Source organism: Mercenaria mercenaria, chromosome 12 (genome assembly GCF_021730395.1).
Source record: "Mercenaria mercenaria strain notata chromosome 12, MADL_Memer_1, whole genome shotgun sequence".
In the NCBI taxonomy this organism is placed as follows: Eukaryota; Metazoa; Mollusca; class Bivalvia; order Venerida; family Veneridae; genus Mercenaria; species Mercenaria mercenaria.
Window position 1 is genome coordinate 21,806,777 of NC_069372.1, and position 24,028 is coordinate 21,830,804.

Genomic DNA, 24,028 nt, shown 5'->3' on the forward strand with positions numbered 1-24,028 from the left:
AACTGGCGAAACACGTTTAGAGGGAGGGATATCTTATTAATGTTATCCAATCGTTTTTTAAACACCTTTATGAGTGTTTTTGTGAAGTGTATGCTTTGCTTCATAAAAAGTACTTTCGGTTATTTAACAGTGATTAACAAAAAAGCAAATGCCGTGTTTACGGTTTTGATCAGTATATGTTCAAGTAGTTCATATAATTTTTTCATAGAGATGTGCCAATACTCTTATATAAAGACATTATCAGGATTCATGTACATGTTGATGATTTTTTACACATAAGTACTTCCGTATACGAAACAGGACACTTATTATGCATATCAGATATAAATCACTGTTTGTTGTTTTAGTTTGAGTTGATAACGTCAAAGAATTGATTTGAAAATGAGCAAAAAATAGATACTGTAAAGTCAAATATATTCGCGAGGGATTTAGTTCGTTTATATTGTGGATGCGTCATTCCAAGAAATGTTATCTAAACGAACAAATAAAAGTCCAGTTGATTGAATCTTTAACAATTACAATCTACAAATTCACGTGGCAATGAAACAAGTCACTTTTACCGAAAACACAGTTTTTCGTGTCTCCTAAATTAAATTATCTACAGTATACATAAAAATGAAGTCTTACAATCTTTTATACCACTTTTGACGAAAATAGCTTCTGTGATAAGATGTGTATTGCATAATATTATGACGGTTTAGAAAATGTGAATATTTGTTTTCAGCTAAATGTTTATGTTAAATTAAATCTGTACGAATTTAATATGAACTAGTGTGTTTGTGTTTTGGTCAGTTTCCTTGTTACGACAAATGTTCTGAGCTTTGTCGAGTCAGCTATTATATTAATTTACAACGTACTAGTATTCGATGTGTTCTATGTTTTGATACTGATTTACAACGTGCTTGTAATCGATGTGGCATATGCTTTGATGATTAAATTATTCATTAATTTACAATGTGTTAATATTTGATGTGTTCTATTCTTTTGCTAGTTTATCACTCGCCAAAGGCAGGGTGATAAAAATTATAATGTTAGCGTTGTCTGTCTGTCCATCCGATTTTCCACCACCCTGCAGGTTTCAAATGGTTTGCCTGAGGGGTCTTTTGTACATATTTAATATAATGCAATGTTTGTATTCAATTTTCCGTCCATTCGGAGTCCAAGTACTGGGTTATCATTGAGACTGAATTATCATTGAGGGATACCACTGATTGCAAACACAGAGCTTAAATTGTGCATTTCTATGATATAAGACAGAGCTCATTGTATTATTCAGTTTTCATCGAGTTTATTTAAAACTGAGCTTGAATAGTATATTACAAGTTACCATAGACTGCAAAGGCTGACTTTAAGAAGTTATCATTGAGGGCAAAGAATGAGCCGAAGTGTAGTGTATTGTTAGGTTATCATTTATGATAATAAAGACTCAGCTATAGTAAGTGTATTGCTGGTTATCATTAAACGCAAAGACTGAGCTGAAATATGGTATCACTAGGCTACCTCTGGGGCAGATTGAGCTTAAATAGTGTATTGCTAGATTATCACTGAGGGCAAAGACTTATCTTAAAAATGGTATTACTAGGATATCATTGTGGGCAAAGACCGAGCCTATTGTATTACTAGGTTATCATCGAGGTAAATACTTAGCTTAATTAGTATATTACAAGGATATCTTTGACGGCTACGACTAAGCTTAAGAGCTGGGTTTTCAATGACGGCAAATACTGAGCTAAAGTGGTGTATTGTTAGGTCAACATTGACGATAAAGACTCAGGTGAGTGCGTTACTATGTTCTTGTGTGCAAAGACTGAGCATAAATAGGGTATTGCTAGGATAGCATTGAAGGCAAAGACTGATCTCACTGTATAACAAGGTTAACATCGAGTGCAAAGACTGAGCTTAAATAGGGTATTACTAGGTTATCATTGGGGGCAAACATTTTAGCTTAAATAGTATATTACAAGAATACCAGGGCAAAGAATAGATTAAGTATTGTATTGCTTAATTATCATTGAGGTTAAAGACTGAGCTTAAATGTCGTATTACTAGGTTATCTCTGAGGGAAGACTAAGCATAAGTAATGTATTGCTAGGTTATCATTGAAGGCAAAGACTAAGCTTAAACTGATATTATTAGGTTATAACTTACACCAAAAACTAAGCTTAAATAAGGTATTACTAGGTTATCACTAAGGGAAATACTGAGCTTAAAAAGATTTTACTAGGTTATTTCTGAGGGCAAAGACCGAGCTGTAAAAAGGCTATATTTAAATTATCACTAAGCTTAGCTTAAAGTGGGTATTATTAGATTATCTCTACGGGCATACTAAGCTAAGTACTGTATTGCTAGGTTATGATTGAGGGCAAAAACTGAGTTGAAGTAGTGTATTGCTAGAACATCATTGAGGGTAAAGACTTTGCTTAAAAAAGTATTAGAAGGTTATCATTGTGGGTAACGACTGAGATTAAAAGTGTTTTACTGGGATGTCATTGATGGCAAAAACTGAGTTGAAGTAGTGTATTGCTATGCCATCATTGAAGACTGTGTTTAAACAAAGTAATACTAGGTTATCATTGATGGTAACGACTGAATTTAAAATTTGTATTACTGGGATATCATTGAATGCAAAGACGGACCTTAAGTAGTGTATTACTAGATTTTCATTGAGGGCAAATATTGAGAAAAGATATAGAAACATTACTTAAAAGAAATTAGACGAAAAAATCTTAGCTTGCACAAGTGTATGTCATAAGATAAAATGTTAAGAAAATTGTCTAAATTTGTTGTCAAAACACAAACTTTACCCGTTTTATGCCGGAGTTTTTACCGCAATATTCTAAAGTTAAATAGGGTCAGGCGATGACGCAAATGCCCATCCGACAAACAACTTAAGTATAATGCAATTACTGACAATATTATGTAGTAAAGCAGAAAGTGTTTGAAAGTTGTTTTTTTATTAATTAGTACTCGCACTGATGAAATTAAAGGTTTCTGAGTGTTACACAGTTTGTGCACTGGTTTGTATATTTAGATAAGAAAAGGCTTGTAAAATCTCCTGTCAATACCTAAAGCTCTATCCTTTTTATTTCCTATTCTCATTTAATTCTCCCCTTGTGCTTTTTGCTTGGTTACCGCCAGCTTCAATTAAAATGTTAAATTTTGTGTCTAGGTATAAATTTCAAAAGTATAAACTTTAATAAAAAGTATTTAAATCTCCACACTTTGTTTACATTTTAATAAGAAAAGATCAAACATCATAACTTCTTTGATACAATTTCAAAATTCATGAATACGCAAATAGATCTATTATAGTTTATTCAAATTTGAAAATACGTAAGTTATTGAACTATTAGCTACATAAGTGACGTGAAAACCTTTTCTTCCTAGTAGGCATACACTGATTAAAGTGAATGTTCTTATATTGAGTAACGATAAAACGGCATATTTAGTTTTATTGCCGATTAAATCATTGATTTGATAAGGGAATATCCCGTCATAGCTGGTTTACCAATCAGGAGCAGATCATTGCAGCTGAAAAAGAAATACACGGAGAACAATGTAGAGGTGGAGGGTAAGCCAAAGAGGAAAATGATAGGGCAAGTTTAACGTTCGTTCACCCTATAGCCTTTGTGATAAAAAAAGCACCGCTCTATAACTTGTGATAACAAACATTTTGTCAACATTACGATTGGGAAAACGCGAGTTATACCGGAACAGCAAACGTACAATAACAAAAATACGGAAGATGATTTTGATTCGGGGACATAGAACTTGTTTGCAAATAAGCACATGACCTAATGGAATACCCAACAACGGATATTTTAAAGTAGCATCGTGTAGGTATATATAATGTTGCAATTTATGTGAATAAAGTTATTGCTTAAATAGTTTTAAACATAAACATATACCTTACAATTAAACCTTTAAGACAAAATAAAAACTTTTAACCAAGAAAAACAAAATGCATCTATATTTACAAGTAGGTTAATTTTCGTCACTCATTTTTGTTTCAAGAAAACAACATCTCGAATTCTTACAAATGCATACAGTTTAGTTCTAATGATTATATTTATACCTGAATTAAATATTTCGTTCGAAAATATCCTTCACTGTATTAACACAATGCTTCATTTAATTGCAGGCTATAGTGGGGCTGCTAGTGACTATGTGTCTTTATGCACTTGTTGACGCACATTGTGTACATCCGCCGTATGCCAAAGCAAACAAGACAGCACTTTACAGGAAAATATTTCATGACTATTACGTGGGTCGATGGACTTTTAATATCATTCGTGAGTACCGTTCCAATGCTGAACATATCGTTGAACGACGGAAAGAAAGGAATAAAGGTGGTTATTTTAGATTAGGAAAATACAACAGATTTCAAAGCCGGTTGTATGGAGAACCTAAGTGCAGAAGACAGTCTTCGACAAACTCATCATTAACTTGTCCATGGTACGTGGTTGTAGACGTGGACTTGAACAGGGAACCTCAAACAATGGCTAAAGCAAAATGCTCCTGCAATAGATGCTTGTCTGCTGGTGGCACTGAACAGAGAGGTGGTCGTTGTGCCACAGTGAACACCTATGTTCCAGTTATAAAATGGGAATGTCCTGAGACGTATTCAGACACCGATACGTATTATCGTTATTTCATACACCTTGAAGAAGTGCCAGTAGGCTGCACGTGCAGAAGTCCAACTAAAGGTAATATATAATAACCATGTTCTGCTCAAATGAGATCACAGTTTTGACACAAACTGATGATATTCTGTGAGCCAACTGCCAAAGCTACTCAGATAAGAAGAAAATAGAGCAAACAGTTCATTATAGTTTTAATACGTATCCTTGTCAAAAATGTGTTCACACAGGTAAACATACAAACCTTTGTAACCTACAAATGTCTAAAAGGTTTAATGGGACACTCGAAACTTTTTTAATAGTTATATGATCTACATACATGATAACATTTCATGGATATTATCATCAGCAGGACTTTACAATCAGCATTTAGATATCTAGTCAGTATGAAGAGATCTCTGTTCCGAATTGTTTTGTCTCTATTGACAGATGTTCGTGTTTTTCATACATCTCTATGTTTATTTATTGCTGTTGCAGTTTGTTTATTTTATAGTGTTTGTTTTTGTGCGTCTGTATGTTGAAATTGTTTTTAAAGTGTTTGCATAGTCCTTAAAGTAGGATGTAGAGAAGCTTATATCTTTTGTTATTCAACTTATCATTTGACTAAAAAATAATAAATCTTTGAATGTTCCTTTGCTATCAAGGTAATCAGTAGAGATAAAATACACCTAACTTTACATTGCATAGTGTCATAATAATTTTACAAAGTAGAAGTCAATGACTATTTTTTAATTTCAATTAGAATGAATAACAAAATAATCTCTGATGACTTTTTGAACCGACATATTTAGCAAAAGTGTAAACTTTATTGTTTTTCGTTGAAAGAATCAATTTTCACGTGTTAAAACTATTTGCTGTTTAATAATAATAATAATAATAATAATCATAATAATGTTTTAAATTCAGTCCTTAATATGTAACTTAGAGCGTAAAAGAGATGGTTATTTGAAGAATTAACATATAGACATTATACTGCTTTTTTACAATACATTTCAAACAAAGTCGCAACGCATTTTTTTTCCAAATGAAAACAGGTATAGAAGTTTGCTTTGAGTTTGTTATTACTTCTTTAAAGATTGTATTTGAAATCCATAACCGCAAGATTTATTTTATTCATTAGAACCTATAGATAACAATAATTTACAGTATTATTTAACGTTTCTCCTTTTTCATTTTCATAAACCGCTCTTTGAAAAAAGGGTAAACAAGCGTTTAATTCGTATCATGCCAGGTTAAAACGTTCTTAATTTCTTTAGATATAGAAAAGAAAACTTCTCTTCCGCATTGTAATGTCGGTGACAACCTTGAAAGGTTCGTTCAATGTAAAATTCAGATTAATGTCAATATATTGTCAAACATGATAACGCCTTTATCGTGATAAAATGTATTAAATTAAACTTAGCTATATTTAAATGTTCTTCAGATGTGTTCAAACATTTTACAATAAGGAAGTGTGGTATTTTTCCGCTATTCGGGTCTAGATATACCACTTAGTTGAATTTGTAGATAAAAACATCAAACCAGGTGAATTCCATGTCTTATTTAGTTTAAATAAGATTTTAAGTTTTTAAAAAAATAAGATGTTAGTATGTTATGACAATCTTTATTATATATCGCGAACTATGAGCAGTACTGGTGGCATAAAAGGGGAATGATCATAGTAAGGCCTAAAAAAATTCTTTGTTTCCGGTAACATGCTCGAAAAAATTAGGGTAGGTAGGTCGGATTTTTTTTTTTTTTTTTTTTTTTTTTGAGTTTATTTTTTATTAAGTGAGTCTTTTCGGAAATTAGTTTTGTGTCAAAAAAAAAAAAAATGAATACAAATAAGGGGGTTATGCCTTTAGAGCATCAGTAAGTTGATTTCCAACATCACTGACCATGTTTAAGGCATAGAAAATGCAGTTTTGCAACTTTTTGTTAAAAAGTTGAAAAAAAATTTCTCCAAGGCCATGAAAACATTTCTAGGTCGGGCCAAAAATTTAGGGTAGGTCGGGATGCCGGAAACAAACATTTTTTACGCCTTAGCATTGTCTGAAGCAACAACATGTAAATGTTTTGTGCAGCTTCCAAAGTTTGTATTATTAAATGCATGTTATTATCACTTTATGTTAGTATAAAAACTTTTAGGTAAGAAATATTAAATTTGATTTGGCGGTATATTCATACAAGTCTGAAGTGATATTATTCTCTTTCTATGTTTGCTAACCTGACACTTAGTGAAATTCTAGATATACGTGCTAGTTTATTAGTATTTTGGTATTCGGACATATTGTTTTAATGGGATTTATGTACTTTGTTTTGTTTTATGAAATTATTTATCATAATTTTCATGTCATTAGTACCATCTGTCTTTCAGTATTTATTTGCTAAATTATTTAGTCGTTGTTTATGTAATTTTCTATATACAAGGAATTGTTATTGCGATTATATTGTCAATTTGTTTTTGAACAAAAGAAACCTTTATGATGTTTTAAATGGCAGCTTAAATAAAATATTTTATATTGCAAACTTCTCTTCTTTCTTTATTTCAAAATAATTACATGTACTCTATGACAAAAGGAAGTGGTGGTCTTTTGGTCACGCCCACATCTAATTGTATGACATCAGTACTGGGTTTACCAGGAAGCGGACTCAAGAGTGGTTTACGTAAGCTTGAAGCTTTCATCAAAATGAAGCTAATGTTAATTAGCATAAACTTTTAAAGAAACCGGAGCACCATCAGAAACACCCTTAGGAGCTCAACAAAGCAGAAAGGGGGAATTACGAAACCAGTTTATCCGTAGAGAGAGGGATTAAATGCTAATTGTTATAGTTTATACTAATTTGTTTTAGCTCGATTGTGATGAAAGCTTTAAGCTTTTTGTAACCACTCTCGAGTCCTCTTCCTGGAAAAAAACCAGTACTGGTGTCATATGAGAAGTCATGGTCGTGACCCCAGTGGGGCTCGAACACATGACCCCTGGAATGAGCGGCCGACACTTATCTTCTAGACCACCGCCCCCCCCCCCTCCGCCCCACCCCCTTAATTGTTATAGAGTCCCCCATCTGCCCCGTCATCACCCAATCATGGAGAAAAGCGACCAAATGTAAAATGGGCTGAACACTAGACATTTATAATGACACGGATCAAAACCTCTTTATTATATAGGCCTAAATCAAATTACACAAATACACACACATACTCCTTGCTTAGTACATGCATAAATAAACACAAATGAACTTGAGTTTTAATTGGCAAACGTGACATTTAATCCAACCGAGATATTTTTCTAAAGTTTTGTTGCAATTTTCTATTGATCTATTTTAAATACACACACATACTCCTTACTTAGCACATGTATACATAAACACAAATGAACTTAAGTTTTAATTTGCAAACGTGACATTTAATCCTACCGAGATATTTTCTAAAGTTATGTTGCAATTTTCTACCGATCTACTTTCTAACGTTTTGTTGCAACTTTCGATCGACCTATTTTCTAACGTTTTATTGCAATTTTCTACCGATCTACTTTCTAACGTTTTGTTGCAACTTTCTATCGACCTATTTTCTAACGTTTTATTGCAATTTTCTACCGATCTACTTTCTAACGTTTTGTTGCAACTTTCTATCGACCTATTTTCTAACGTTTTGTTGCAACGTTTACTGGAGAATCCATTCGATTTCTCGTCCGAAGACAAAAACAATATACTAACATGTAATAAAATGTACAGGTGGCTACTCCTCATGAACGGGCCCCTCCCGTTTTTACTCCTGACCTGGTTTTTGCTCCTTTTATTGTCATTAAATTATCAAACTGGCCACCAGGTGAGATGCAGCTTGGATATTCTCATACACATGTAACAAATAAAATGAAATGCAGAATTGTTTTTATCAATCATTTTGTCATTTATGCTTAGTCACGCCGGCGGGCAGTTAACCTAAACAGAGTTCCTGTATTCAGTACCAGTACAAACCTCTTCTCCGCAAGTAACTGCCAACTTCCCCACATGAATCAGAGGTTGAGGATGAATTATTTCAGACACAATGTATTTTATCAAATCGTCTCGGAGAACATACGCCCCGCCCTGGGATCGAACTCACGACCCCGAACTCCGTAGATCTGCGCTCTCCCTATTGATGCCCGAGGTCTGAGTAAGTGTTTAATTACATGACATGGTTTATGTAAGGGTCATATTAGAATATGTGATATTATATTATGTATATTGACTAGTCACATGTTTACACAGTAAACCAAGCATGTCGCTCTGATTGTATCTTTTAAACGATCAAGACAGTAATAAGCAATAATTCATCAAAACATTTAAAGGTTGGTAATACTACTGTATATAAACTTTTGTAACATTTAAAGAGTTTTGTCCCTTCCTGTATCAAATGAAGTAATCAATTTTTACCTTATTTGTCAATAGTACTGACACGTATACGTATATGATACAACAACATTTTTTTCACAGAAACTAAACTAAGTGTGTTCTACGACAATTTCTAATGGGGATTCGTTTAAGTTGGAGAACTGAAATCGCAAATAGGAAAAGCCTCGTTCCATTAATACACCTCCTTACTGCAGAGCTTGAATGGATGAGAATCTAGTAATATGTATACATATCTACATACAGTAAAACAATGAGACATCGAGGCATATACAAATAATAAGTGTACACAGTAGGAAAATGCCTTTAAACGGTCCTCAGCAAAAACAATTCTGGAGAGTGAAAAACGGTTCACGATGCATCAAGTTCCATTTCACATCAATTTTGTTAACATATGTATTGGAAAATGTACGGTATTAAAACTATGAAACAAAAGGTTCCAGTTTTAAATTCTTCCAATTCTTACCAAAATGCATTTGATCAGGCTTTATGAGCCATACCAAACGCGATAAAAGAATCTCCTTATTTATAACAACACAAAATTACCAGCGAAAAAGCTATCGCCGTATCTATCATGCGAAAATCATGGCTGCATATTTACCATAACATTTGTCTTCCAAATTTTATAATCTTATTTTACTAAATTTTCATTTCATTTTGCCTTTAAAGCTTTAATGTATCAGTGACCACTTAAAAAAAAAAGAATCTGCAATGTTTCGAGTAAAAAATATTTAAGTTTCGAGTGCGAAATTAGGATATTGAAACTTCAGGTTTTTAAGATATGAAAGCAGAAAAAACGAGGCCTGTGCGTCAATTCCTTATATTATTGTAATATGTCACGAAAAGTGCAATGTATTTGGCAAATTTAACGCTATTACGTACATACTGGAAAGGAGTTTTCTGTGTTTTCAAAGAAATTTTTAAAGTTTTAAAGTACCTTAAATTGTTTGTGGCTTAGCGATAGTACGATCGTATTTTGGTAAATGTAGGTTGTCCTATATCTTTTAAATAGAAAAACTCGAAACTCGAAATTTTTAACTCGAATTAGAACTTTTAAAGTTGTTAACATTTGGCTCTACAAGTATTTTTGATTATAAATTCATATTCTTTTAAAGTCTTATTGAAGAATTAAATGCTACGTTTTTTTTGCTGCTGCTCTACACCTAAAATTCTCTGAAATCAACCGAAGGCAAAGGAAGTTGTGGTTATGCTTGCATTTTTATTGTCCGACCGCTTATATACGGCGTTTCCTCTTTTGTAAGGTATAATCATTATATTATAGTCATAAAACTTTTATTTAGTTATGTTGACAGGAAAAGAATCAAATTTTATGTTTATTACATGGGATATGCAAAGAAAACAGCTGGGTATGTAAACTTTCGTTTACGATGAAGTTGAACTACGTTCGTTGACAGGAAAAGAAACATGTATTGGAAATCCGATTTCATGTTCATTACATGGGGTGTGTAAAGAGAAACTGCTCGGTGTGTAAACTATAGTTTAACGATGGAAATGAATAAAGTTTGTTAACAAGAAAAGAAACATGTACGTATTGGAAATCCGAGAAAAACTGCTGGGTATGTAAACTGCCTAAAATATTTACAGGTTTTATCGATGAAATTGAATGAAGTTTGTTGACAGGAAAAGAAACACATACTGGAAATCCAATTTCATGATTATTACATGGGTAATGTTACGAGACACTGTTGGGTATGCAAACGGCCTGAAATATTTACAGCCTTTATCAATGAAATCGAATTAAGTATGTTGACAGCAAAATAAACATGTATTGGAACTCTGACTTCATTTTCAATACATGGGGTATGTTGGGAGAAACTGCTGGGTATGCAAACTGTCTAAAATATTTATAGCCATTATCGATGAAATTTGAATAAGTTTGTTGACAGGAAAAGTAATTGTTTCGACGTCATATGATTTGATGTGACATCAAACCAAGAAAGAAAGAGTAATATGGGATTATGAAAGACATCAATATATGCTGATATGACTCTGAACAAAAGAATCCAAGCGTCTACGTACAAAATGGCTCCAACGTCCATTTTGCACTTTATATCATTCTAGATTGTGCAAGTATTTGTTCTTGTTTGTTCTGCACCATCTTCCTTTCTTGCTAAAAGTTTTTGTTCCAAACAAACCTTTTTCCCGCGGAATGCTAATTGGAATTAAAAATGACAGAAGCTGTTAATTTACTTTTGGTCGATTTCTAAACAAATAGTATTAATCGCTGTCACGACTTATTTATGACAGAACCATTTGCCAGAGAAGCCGGTCTCCCTTTAAATACTTTAAATACTACTTTAAATACAGGTTCCATTGTGTACGTCTTTGGTATGATGCGACCAGTGAGCAAACCTATGACCTGCAGCACTTGAAGCAGACGCTCTGCTATAAGTATACTGAAACAGTCAAGAAGAAGCTGTTTCACCCCAACGCAGCCATATTTTGCTCCAGTGGTTGGTTCTATTAATCCCTATGATCACCAGTTTGATAAAGATAACAATCCAGATACTATTTGTATATTTTGTATATATATTGTACAGCCTTCCATCAATTTATATATAATGAAATTATCTATATGAAAATTCATGTTATGTGATATTTTTCTAATTTTAGAATAATTTCGTTGGAGATGTGTAACATCCTATGGGATATATATTTCTCAATGAATGAGATTTGCTAGCACGTGTAGTCATGTTGAAGTATTCAATGCACGTAATAAATGAATTACCAGCAGGCTGTCTTTATCATAAACTCTGAAAATATCTTAATTCATATCCAGCACTATTTAATTACACTTCAGCTACTGGGTATATTAAAGCCTATCTTTCATCGACAGAGTGATTAGAACCCTCGTAAGATTCTTGGCCGTAGCAATTCTACAGTTTTATCTTGTACAATTCAAAGGAGATAATGACTCGACTTCGTAAGATCCACCGTATTTTTGCTGTCCAGTTCTGTTACATTATGTATTTTACGCATGCGCATACCTATGCATGTGGTCGCGCTCTCATGCTATACGTCCGATTTAAGCATGAATTCACACTGTTAACATGTATTATACCTCGTTTTTTTTTTTTAATAATAAATCCCAAAGTGATGTTTTATAACTGGCGAACCTCAAAGCAGTGGCATACAAGTTAGTAGAGCAAAAATGAAGCATGTTTGATCTTCAGTGGTTACATACATTGACCTGACTTTCGCTAATCACTTTGTCTTGGTGAAGCGAAAATTAACCTAATTTAGGTATACCTCTAGGCGTTTATATGACACGTATGACACGTAGTTCTTGACTGAAACGCTGTCTTACAGCTGTGACATCGACCTTTGGTTGGCGCAACTGGAAAGTTTTGCTCGTTCTCTTGATGAGATGAGTTCATAAGAATCCATGATAGTTTAGAAGATATTGACAGGAGAACGGTCACCGGCTAAAACGTTTGATCTTTATTTGATGCACAAGAAACATGCGTGTTGTCTTGATAAGCGGAACAATATTTTGATTTGATACCAAAGAAAGTGTTTAACCTAATACACAACTAAACATAAAGCATACTTTTGCTATACTATATCTTTATAACATTGGTTTACGTGGCGTTAATTTCATAGTATCTGAAAGGACTTTACAATGCAATATACGAGGGCTGTTCAAAAATAACTTTTGCTGCCAAACGCCGTTTGTTGTGTATAGCACAATGTGAAACATTTCATTGTAAACATTTGCAATATTTGTGTATATTTTGCTAAAACTTGAACAGCGTAGAACGTTTTAATTACCATGGCTACGAACAACCGGCACAGTTGCTTTATTCATCTGTTATATTTTGAATTCGACCGCTAATAATTGCACTGACATTCTACTTGTTTACCAGAAAATACGCCAAAGTGCAGCAACACGTCAAGGCGACATGCACCGAAAGTATGTATGGCTTCATTCGGACCTGGGAGGCGGAAGTAGAAAACGTTTAAACTAAGTGAATATTGCTGGTTATCATCGACTTGCAGAAATAATTGGACAGTTGTTGTGTAGATATTTTGGCAAACAACAGCTGAAATTTATACATTAACGAAGAAGATGCCACAGCAGAAAGAACAATAACATCTTGAGTTACTTTACCCTTTTCACTATAACGTAATCGGATATTTTTTGTTGGACTCACCATTTATTGTCATAAGAAATTATCTAGAAACTTCAACAAACGACATTTCCAATCATATTCAGGTGTGCATAACCTGAGGACATAAATTTCAGAAGGGGCCACTATTACCTACTCAAATGATCTATTAATGTTTTTGAACAGTAATCATGATCAGTGTATCGACAAATCGCCAAGTTTGCCGACATTCAAGTGTTTGTAACAAGAGAGTTGTTTTGGTAATTGTTCAAAGAAAATGTTTAATTGCAAGGGTCATATATGATGAGTAAAGTTATCAACATATAATAACGTTGTTTAGGTTTAAAGGCAATTTTGTAAAATAAATTGAGGGGTAGTTATTTCATATAAACAAAGAAGGCACATATGACCTTCTTGCACTAACCCATCGCAATGTGTCTGAACAATGTTCACAAAAAGACTTCCCTCCAATGTTTTAAGCAGGAACTTTCATGTTCCTAAAATGTTTCCCGTCGTTCAAGGATTATTTGAATCTATTTTTAGTCATAAGTATATTTAAAAACACATCAAAAAACAACAAGTGAATGTACATACAGCAAATACTCTTTCGTTCGTTCCTCTTTCGGTTGCTCTGTCTATTCATCATTAGTTGTAAAAGAATTCTGTTCTTTCACAACACAAATAAAATTTAATCAATACTAACTAACACGAACTAGTTTAAAGTTCTTTAGTAATTACATTACTCATGTGTTTGGAAAACTTTAACTGGTACTTAACCACTGCAGGAAGTTAAGTTTTGACAAATACCAAAAACACCAATCACGAAGTCACAGCTAAAGTCCTTTTTCCTTGTTTCTTCTTTCGGTTGCACCTTTGACAGGTACAGCCAACAGGTATATTCTCTATCACAATCCGATATCGAAACTCTTCACCGACACAATCCCTGCGTATCACAGGCATGTGGTAACTAACTTCCTGACAATAACCGCCAGCAGAGTTTGGATCTCGTTTATAACCATTCCTCATCGGTACCAGACAATTAACGCATGAACACCTGGCTTTAAGAACAGTCAATGGAATTCTGTCACTGTCAAATTCTAGATTATAATACCAGGGGCAAGATGACATTTCGCTTGTTGTGTGGTTTCGTACAGCACTAAACCTCCGCCTCTTTTTACATTTGGATTCTCCATATAGTCTACTTATGTATGTTTGCTTTTTGTAACTGCTGGATACTGTTGTATTCGTGACGGCAAATGTCGCATTCAGCTGCCTTGTCACCTTGTCTAAATTACTTCTTATGTTAAAGAATGACATGTAATTTAGATAAGTGTCTTTAATCACGTTTTGCAGATTTTGTTTAATTTCTTCAGCATTTGGAGGTTCGTGACATTCGCTCAACACAGTGTTTACAAATGCAAACAAAAGAACCTGAAATAAAATAAAATAATACATATGTACCAAAACGAATTTGAACATTTAGCATTTATGTTATTATGCCTGTTGGGGAGCCTCGTGTCTTTTCCTGTTTTGTAGCCTAGACCTTTGTCTACATATTTTAGCGTAAGTTTATGTTAAAGAAAACGACCTTCACATTACGTCTGGCTGTTCTATTAAATTGTTTGTAGTTAAATACAAAAGGTTGAAAGTGTTAATTAGTAAATATTCTCTGCACAATTATGATTCGCACAGAAACTGAATCTAAAATATTGGCTTTCAGCATAAAAATGAAGTTATGAATTTTCGTTGCGTTTAATGTAATATCGATTCAGCAGCGTAATTGACCACTATTGCGGTCCTACTAATTTTAGCCAATGGCTGGCTTTGCTCTGGTTGCATTCGAAGATGCGGTTGTGTCAATGTATTTTGTACTTAATGTTTGCTACATTGATGATGTTTCGTTAGTGAGTTCGATTTGATTAAATAATTTGTCTGAAATAATCTGTCCTACACCTCTGATTCATTAGGAGTAGTTGGCGGTTACTTGGAGAGAAGAGATTAGTACTGGTACAGAATCCAGGGACATCGGTTAGTTAAAGACACATTTGACAGTTTCCTATATGTTATAGGCAAAACTTTTCCTACGGACAGAATTTCTTTAAACTTTGTGTACTGACTGAGAATCAAGTTTAAAACGGAAATATGTATTAAAAATCAGAGGTACCGGTGCTTGATCTTGAATTATCTGCCCTTGAAAATAGATTTTTTAGTATTTTCCGACTTTTAAGGGCAGACAATTCATGACCAAATTAAAGCTGGGTACCTATGATTTGCTTTATTTTATTTTTTTTTATTTGATTCTCCGCTAGTAAACACAGGTTAAAGAAGAAATTCTATCCGTAAGAAAATTTTGCCCCATGTCAATAGAGACACTTGCAATTGTCCTTGACTATGAACATGACAAAATAATACCTCAAAGTCCTGGTCTTTCCCATGGACCGGATTTTTTTAAACTTTGTATACTGAATGCAAATGATGACTAAAACAGAAATATAAATTAAAATGCACAGTTTCCTCCTCCAATCTTGAATTATCTGCCCTTGAAAATTGGATTTTTTAAATATTTTCTGATTTTCAAGGGCAGATAATTCAAGATCAAGCACCGGTACCTATGCTTTTTAATAATAATTCCGTTTTTAAACTTGATTCTCAGTCAGTACACAAAGTTTAAAGAAATTCTGTCCTTAGGAAAGTTTTTGCCTATATACATACAGGAAACTGTCAGATGTTTCTTTAACTGCCAGACTTTACATAGCTGAAATACTACTGAAAAACGGTGCTAACGCTAAACAAAAGCGAAAAAAAAAAACAACAAAAAAAAACGTTGAAACACTGTCTTATATTCCATCGCTAAAACTATCACTATCAACTATGTAAAATAGTCCGACAAAGCCTTACTACGTCACTGACATAAAAAATAAAATCAACTTGGTCTAAATTTAGAACTAGGGTAAGATAAAATGGCTAAAAAACGAACCGGTTTTGTAGACTACTTCATTGATAAATCTGATTAGATAAATTTATTGATCGACGATTATTTATTGGATTGTTAAAGTTTGCTTTGAGCATACATCTTGTTTTAAAACATTTTATAATGACTTAAATGTAAAAGAATAGATCTTTACCTCTTGATATAAAGAGAAAATGAGCTAGTAAATACAGTCCATGACTTAACTGCAAAGTATAAACAGATCACAAATATTTCTCAAAATGACAACTCATTCTGTTTCATTACATTTACTTTAACAAATGCTGGATTTAATCTTTGCTAATATATGGAAAAAAATACATATTTTTGAAACAAATCATAATTTGTTCTCAAGAGTAAAGATGGTTTAACATAAGAAAAAGTCCGATTTTCTTTTGAGAATTTCTGCCGGTGGTATATGTTACATTTGATATGAACGATAATATATTCTTTTAAAAGGTTACCATAAAACGCGAAAATCAATATTACATTGAATTTAATTTAAAAAACAATCCCTTCGTCATTTTGACCGTAAGTAATGCTCTTTTGTTACGGGAAGTAAGCAAAATAGATACTTACTAAAATGCATACACCTTTCATATCCATTCTTTATAGAGAAATTATTGGAAGTGGAATAATTACATAACTTGTTTCTAGTATTTAAGGCTTTTGCAACTGGGAACTTATTGATAGAAAAATAGGGGGAATTTGCAGGCGGTATATAAATCAATGTAATCGATGCATTGCAAATAACCTAAGTTAACTTCCCTTCCTGCAGGAAACAAATAGCTACATTATATCAAAATATTTCAAATATGGAAATAAATACATAGATTATATAGTGAGAAATAAAAATTGTTTGTTTATCGAGACCTTGTAAACCCGTTTCACTTGCAGATTGTGCAGGTTTCTGTTCCTCCTTGTTATCGCAATGATTAGATATCTTGAGTAGAAGTCATATTAGGAATATCTACTACCGATGCCTGAGCAGAAGTAGTGTTAGTGTTTACCTGTCTAAAGTCGGCGTCATTTCAAGCTTAATGTTGTAAACAAATAATGGCCCTAAAATGCATAAAAAATGAAATTAATTTTCGAAAGTATAGCAATATAATGGTATTATATTCCACTGATGCAATTTATAACGAAAACTACATGCTTGTAGAACACTTGCACTGTTATTTTGAAAAATATTCTTGTATAATAATAATGACAGTAGGAATACTTTAAGATTTTTCTCTGATGCTGTTAGAATATATAATATTATATAGCTTTTCTTATCTGATCATTGGACGTCAGATGGTCTGTATTGTCCGAAAATATTGATATGATTTGATTTATATATTAACATTTCTAACCAAATAATTTCGGACAAATATTGGTTCACACACAATATCCAGGAATTTCCTAATGTATGACACGTGGTGACTGAATCGGTACAATTTGGTGATTCATTTAAAAAAAAAAACCTACAGGATGGACGAAATGTCCGAATTATGCTCTACTTCTGCGTTTTCAAATCTTCGCCATGCTATCAAACTACGAGTTACCTGGATAATCGATCATTTTGATATACTCCTCTAGCCTGTACTTAGGGACATCTGCGACCAAATAGTTAAAGTCTCTAACTCCCATTCAGTGGTTGCAGTGTGTTCAAAATATTAATTAGGGTGTAGAATTCGTTCATTTTCGGAAGCCATACAGATGGCGTACAGAAGCTCAGAGGTTCTATCCGGGTAATGTCTAAATTAGTTATCATATTGGTACCTGGGGTCTCCCTCCACCATTGATATATAACCAATAATTGTTCTGGTGCGACCGAAAGTCAAACAAAATAAAACTAGCACGCACATTAACTTGTAATGAATTATACACCACGACATTAACATTATTGTTAACCTATTACAAAATAGATACATTTAAAGTTTACTCCATCATTGACAAACACTGCATCTTAGTAAAGGGAGGACCTGAAAAATCTTCATAAATGCGTATCTCTATAACCGTGCTGCTGATGCACCATAACTGCCCAGTATCACAATTACATAAGAAAGCCACCAAACTCACTTAGTGACGAAATATCACGGCATGCTTCGACCTTTCGTTACATTTCTATTCAGTGACGTTAAATTTTAAAACCATACCGAACAAGAGGAAGTAAGCAACAATGTTCTTCCTGACTTCAAAATTCCTCAATAAATATTTATAGTCAAGATGCGCTCCGTCAGAAGCTGTATACAGCTGAGATTTAACCAATCCTATGAATCTTGTGACCCCAAGGTCTGAGCATTCTGGAGGTCGTAACGCCCGTTGGCTGCGATTCTCTGCATACGTTACGTCATGCAGATTCTCCGAGTTTCCCACAGAAAGCGGCGTTAGAACGTTTGTTATTCCAACTGCCTACTGTTTTTAATGTTTGTTTTGATCAGAGATATGTTACTTTCAAAGTACGCAATTTCGGCCTTTACACAGTTTGAAAGGAATGTGGCCTGATGACCTATTAAAACTCCACGGTACCACCTGACCATTCCTAGCCGGTGTAATGAAGTATTTCGACCCCCAGCGAATAACGACCCCCCCCCCCCCCCCCCCCCGCCCCGGTCATTATTCTATAGAAAATGTGACTCCTTTCCTGTAAAATATTATATTGACTCCCCTTATAAAAAACTGATATCTATTAAAAAGTGATCCCCACCAAACCTAACGGACAATTTTACTAGATCTACAACTCTAATACCCTCCATTGCCAATAGTTAACATGTTGATTGTACTACTACTACTGGTGCCGCTACTTCTATTGCTATTACTACATGTACTTCTCCTTCTTCTTCTACTACTACTACTACTTCTATCACTACTACTACAACTGCTACTACTGATACTACTATACCTGCTTCCACTAATACGTCTTATCTACCTCTTCTTCTCCTGCTGCTGTTGTTGCTGTCACTTATTCCTCTGCTGCTGCTGCAACTTCTATTAATACTAAGTTCTATGCTAGCAGTTTCTTGTGCAGTTTTCTTCTGAAGAATTACTTCATAACGAAGTTTGCAGGGATTATTGACACTGATGTGTTTTGTGAACGTATTGTGAATTGTTATTTTCCTGAAAAAGATGTGTACACCAAGAAACAGCGTCTAGAAATAGAATCCCTTTTCCCGTTGCGGAATGCTCTGATTTCTGTGTAAAGTGATGGTATCTGGGGCTAATGGTCAAAACGGAAGGACGGACGGACAAGGCAAATCTATATGCCCCCCTCCCCCGAGTGGGGGCATAAAATGCAGCAATTAGGTCTTAGATACATGAGTTATCACTAAATTTGACCAAATGAGCGGGAATCGTTTTTTTTATGGGAGTCAATATTCTTCGTGAGGTTCAGTTTACTTCACGTGGGGGAGTCATAGTACTATGATCTGATGGTCATAATACTATGACCGGGGGGTCACTTTTTCTATAGAATAAGGACCGGGGGTCATTATTCTATGGGGGTCGAAATACTTCATTACACCGGCGCCTCATTGTCTTTCGATTTTCTTCGTTTCGTCTCCTTTATGTTTCATTTTGTCTTTTTATTTTTGTTTTTATGTTTATTTTTACACATTCTTATATACACTGCGTTTTTGGTAGGAGTTGTCGGGCTTTTCCCTTGTAGTTCTTCTAGTTGGACATGTATCCTTTCTTAAAGCTGCCCAATGCATTTATATCTAAATGATACTATCATTTCTTAACTGAATTTAAGTTACGTGCATCTGACTGTAAGATTAATACTAAAAATTAGCCATTCTTTTATATTTGATAGAAACAAATATTCTTTACTTTCGTTGGCCGAATGAATAATAACTTTAAATACTTTATTTATATTATGTTTTGTCAATGATATTACGTGGCACGCGAAACAAAATTAATAAATGATGATCGAAAGATATAAATAATCTGGTTTCAACAGAACATGCATAATGTTCTTTTGTTAAACTTTCTATGGAAACTTTATTTATTTTGAATGAATGTAGTGTAAACCATCTGTCTAATAATTCGGCCTTACAACTGCAAATAAAAGGTGTTTAAATTTCCTTAAAAATAAAGATGCTGGGTCAAATTGATTAATAATATCACTGGTGACCGCAAACCGCAAAGGTAACAAAGCTATCGGCTTTTCTCTTCCACCTTTCACCCAATGACTCGGCCTGCCATACATTGCTCACAAAATTTAGCTGTTTTGAAGGTTATGAAATATTTCCGATACTATTTTTAAATACAAGCTTTATTAATACCATGAAAACAGGAAAACTCAAAAATTGTCAACATAAATATTACGTATAGTAGAAATAAGCATTATTAAGTTTGCGAATAATTAACTGTAGAGTAGTCTTTATTCATTGTCATAAAATTAGAGATGTTTTTTTCGTTACTTCAGCTGGTAGGTATTGTTTTGTACATCTTTCTTAACTTTGTGATATGACATTAGATACGCAGGATGCACCAAACTGGAAAAATAATATATATCATATTTTTACAAAATAATTTAGGTTTAGTCTCATCGATATGCTTTAAATCATATGACATTTTTTTCCGGTTCTGTTGGTAGGGTAGGGCCCAATGTGCCCCTCCGGGCATTGTTTAAGGCTTGGGAGGGTAACTGGGTAGAATCACCGAGCTTCTTTTCCACAAGCCATCTAGATGGCTTCCTCATGTAAAGAATTCTACACCCTAAGTGAGGTTTCGCACCCCTATCTGTGAGAATCCCTATTTGTGAGAATCAAGTGATTCGAAGTCAGCGACCTTAATCATTCGGCCACGGAGGCCCATTTTACAAGATAAAGGAAAAGGAAATACGCCCACACTGTGACACATTTATTTTGTAAATATTTATAAAACGGAAGTAAAGTTATAATATTTTCCTTTATATCATTTGAATATCATATTCGATAAAATGTTTTATTTACATTTTATGAATACATACGGTAGCTGACACAGCTGATATGTTTCCTTTATGATTATCTTTTTTCCAAGATGTTTTCACTTAAGAAATCGTGAGAAAAACGGTTTTATGTTTATCTGTTAATGGCTAGTAAGGCCTTAAAAATATTGTTTGTTTTTGGTAACATGCACCCCACCCCCCTCCTCCCCAAACAAAAGGGTATAGGATTTTTTTTTTTTTTTTTTTTTTATTTTTTTTTTACAATGAAAAAAGATCAACACAAAGCAAAACGTATAAAAATAGCGAAAATATCGATTTTTTCCATCACCATAAAAACATTTAGGGTCGCGGAAAATGATTTAGGCTAGGTCGGGATACCGGAAACAAACAATTGTTTAGGTCTAATGACTTTTTTACAATGTGACTGCCACATGTTTGTTACGAATATAAGATACATTATTTTTTATTAAATCTTACTTTCAATAATTATTTTCTCATATATTTGTCAAATGTTTGAGTATTGTGTCCAATAAGTTGGAAGTATAATTGAATTTATTGTCCGTTATGGCACTAACCCTGTTAGATGATGTGCGATATTGAAAGTAGTGCTTTTCTATCCATTTCATTATACATACCTATTTGGAAAGCCGAATGGTTTGTTTCTTATCATTGATAAAAAGCCTTATGGGACATTTAAACCGTTGTTCTATAATGATGCAGATCTGTATTGCATCTTTTTGTTTTATCTTATAACTATTTTCAAACATTCTGTATCTCATACAAGGACATGCATGGAGGTTTTATAACTTGAATAGCTAAAGATTGACATATCTAAGTGGCGCAATTATTCCCAAAAATTGACCCCTTGGACGGCTTTTGAGAAAATCTGGCTTACTATTCTTAGCGTGAACTATGAAATATGGTCAAAGTTATTTCTTGAATATGAAATCTGATCATCTATGTGGAGAACTTCTCTACCTGTATAGAAAGAGTAATGTTTCTATCAAACTTTAACCTACACTTTTTGTTTCACACTTTCAGGGCATGGTCTGTGCCTCATTCATGACCACACTTGCCGCAAGATCTGAATCAATAAAATGTGATAGCCGGGCTAAGCTTCCTGAAGACATACATAAACAATACGCAGACTGGTTAAGCGATGAAAAAGGAACGCATCCATCGTTACAACTTCTTCCAGAAATATATCGGCAAATTGGGCGGAAAGATTCCAATGCTGATGATACAATAAACGATAATAATGTCTCGTTCTTACAAGGTGACCGGCATTGCTCAAAAGAAATGTCCATAAACAGTAGTAATATATACGACAGAAGTGTCTGTCCATGGTATTTCGACCTCACATATTCTGAGAATAGGTACCCGTCAACGATGACAACAACTAGATGCAGATGTAACAAAAGCTGCTATATTTATAAAGATCACAATAAAAAATGCAGGAGAATGTCTTCAAAATGTAGAAATTGCAGTAAAGAAACTTGTAGAGAAAAATGTAGAAAATGTAAAGAAAATATTCTGTTGCCACAATGTGTAGAAATTCCGTATAGATATAAAGTTTTAAAACAGAAATATGACATTGATGGTAACAAACTTTGTGATGATAACGGGAATTTCTTATATGTTAAAACATATGAAACTGTTTCAGTTGGGTGCACATGTGCTATCCCAAAGACAGACGAGATTACTACATACAAAAGGTTCGTTTCAGAGTATTAAGCAGTTCCAGCTGTTCTCGAAGTAGAGTTTTTAGTGGTCATCAAATTGTAGTCGAATGTCAGAATTTTAAAACATGTTTTTAAGTGAATTATCGAAATAGTAGAGAGAAATATATCTGGTATTTTCACAGTGGAAAATATCACATATGTTTTCACTGCTAAGAAACTATACAATGGGTAAATTTAGTCAAAACATGAAATAAAAAGAAAACTGGTTTGTTTTACATGTAAGATCAAATATCTATTACTCATGAACATCATATACTTCATTTTCACTCGTTGCTATGCTACTCAAGAAAATATTGCATCTGGTGGTCATACGTGAAAGATATTGCAATCTTACATATATACAAACAAAGATCCTCTGTAAATTAGTCATTCAGGTCAAAGGTCTTTTTAAAAATGATTGCATTTTTGGGGGGTGGGGGATGGGATGTGAGATACAGGAATTACGATACATTTAGTCTTCGGTTGAACAATTTTACATTTTATTTGTTTACTACGTCATGAAACCAAATTTACATATGTTTTTACAATTTATATGATTTTAATGGAACATAGATCTTGATAATCACTTGATCCGTCCAAGCATCTATTTATGTTTTATTATATCATAAGTTAAGTTGGCAGCAAATATCATTTTGTTTATCTGTTCGCTATTTTGGCATTATAGTTCATATATTCATAAAATGTGATAAATGATAATAAAATTATTTCTACAAGTTTCATAGTTTGTTGAAGACTGTCCTGTTGCTGTGTTAATATGTGGTGTATTGTTTACATTTTGTTACAATAATTCAATACATGAAAATAAATTTCAGAATTTCACGCAGCAAGTTTGTACATAAAGGCTTTTATACAAAATAAATTTAAAAAATCCCAAAAGGAATAGCCACATTTAAAGAACAATGCCTCCCTTGAATGATTTGTTTGTTTGTTTGTTTGTTTGTTTGTTTTGGGTTTAACGCTGTTCATCAACAGTATTTCTGTTATGTAACGGTGGGCAGTTAACCTAACCAGTGTTCCTGGACTCTGTACCAGTACAAACCTGTTCTGCGCCGGTAACTGCCAACTTCCCCATTTGAATCAGAGGTGAAGGACAAATGATTTCAGACACCATGTCTTTTATCAAATCGTCACTGATCTCGAACATACGCCCCGCCCAAAGATCAAACTCCCGACCCCGCGGTCCGTAGATCTGCGCTCACTCTATTGAGCTAAGCGGGCGTGCTTCCCTTGAAAGAAACCGTATTCTAACAGCAATATATGTG

The 24,028-nt window shown here is 33.7% G+C and overlaps 2 protein-coding genes across 3 annotated transcripts; one reads left to right on the top strand and one right to left on the bottom strand.

Moving 5' to 3' along the window:
* The first annotated feature begins 3,413 nt into the window (after window positions 1-3,413).
* LOC128547104 (uncharacterized) lies at window positions 3,414-7,127 on the top strand. 2 transcript variants are annotated; one of them, XR_008366318.1, is made up of 2 exons: window positions 3,414-3,836; window positions 4,142-7,127. XR_008366318.1 is itself a non-coding variant. In XM_053518830.1 (2 exons), the coding sequence occupies exons 1-2, from the start codon at window positions 3,962-3,964 to the stop codon at window positions 4,715-4,717; spliced, it is 594 nt and encodes a 197-aa protein (XP_053374805.1). In that variant the 5' UTR covers window positions 3,897-3,961; the 3' UTR covers window positions 4,718-7,127. The 2 variants fall into 2 exon arrangements, 1 of the variants encoding a protein (XP_053374805.1); XM_053518830.1 differs by lacking the exon at window positions 3,414-3,836 and adding an exon at window positions 3,897-3,979.
* A 4,448-nt stretch (window positions 7,128-11,575) lies between these two features.
* LOC123534304 (interleukin 17-like protein) lies at window positions 11,576-16,817 on the bottom strand. Its single transcript, XM_045316477.2, has 2 exons — window positions 16,689-16,817; window positions 11,576-14,572 (listed from the first exon to the last, which is right to left on the bottom strand). The coding sequence occupies exons 1-2, from the start codon at window positions 16,713-16,715 to the stop codon at window positions 13,961-13,963; spliced, it is 639 nt and encodes a 212-aa protein (XP_045172412.1). The 5' UTR covers window positions 16,716-16,817; the 3' UTR covers window positions 11,576-13,960.
* Window positions 16,818-24,028: the final 7,211 nt, after the last annotated feature.

What these genes read in the sequence shown, in the direction of transcription:
- LOC123534304 (XM_045316477.2), bottom strand. Translation starts at nt 16,715, where the DNA reads ATGGATATGAAAGGTGTATGCATTTTA. An exon ending in TGAAAGGTGTATGCATTTTA is followed by an intron (nt 14,573 to 16,688) that starts GTAAGTATCTAT and finishes ATTTTATTTCAG; the next exon opens with GTTCTTTTGTTTGCATTTGT.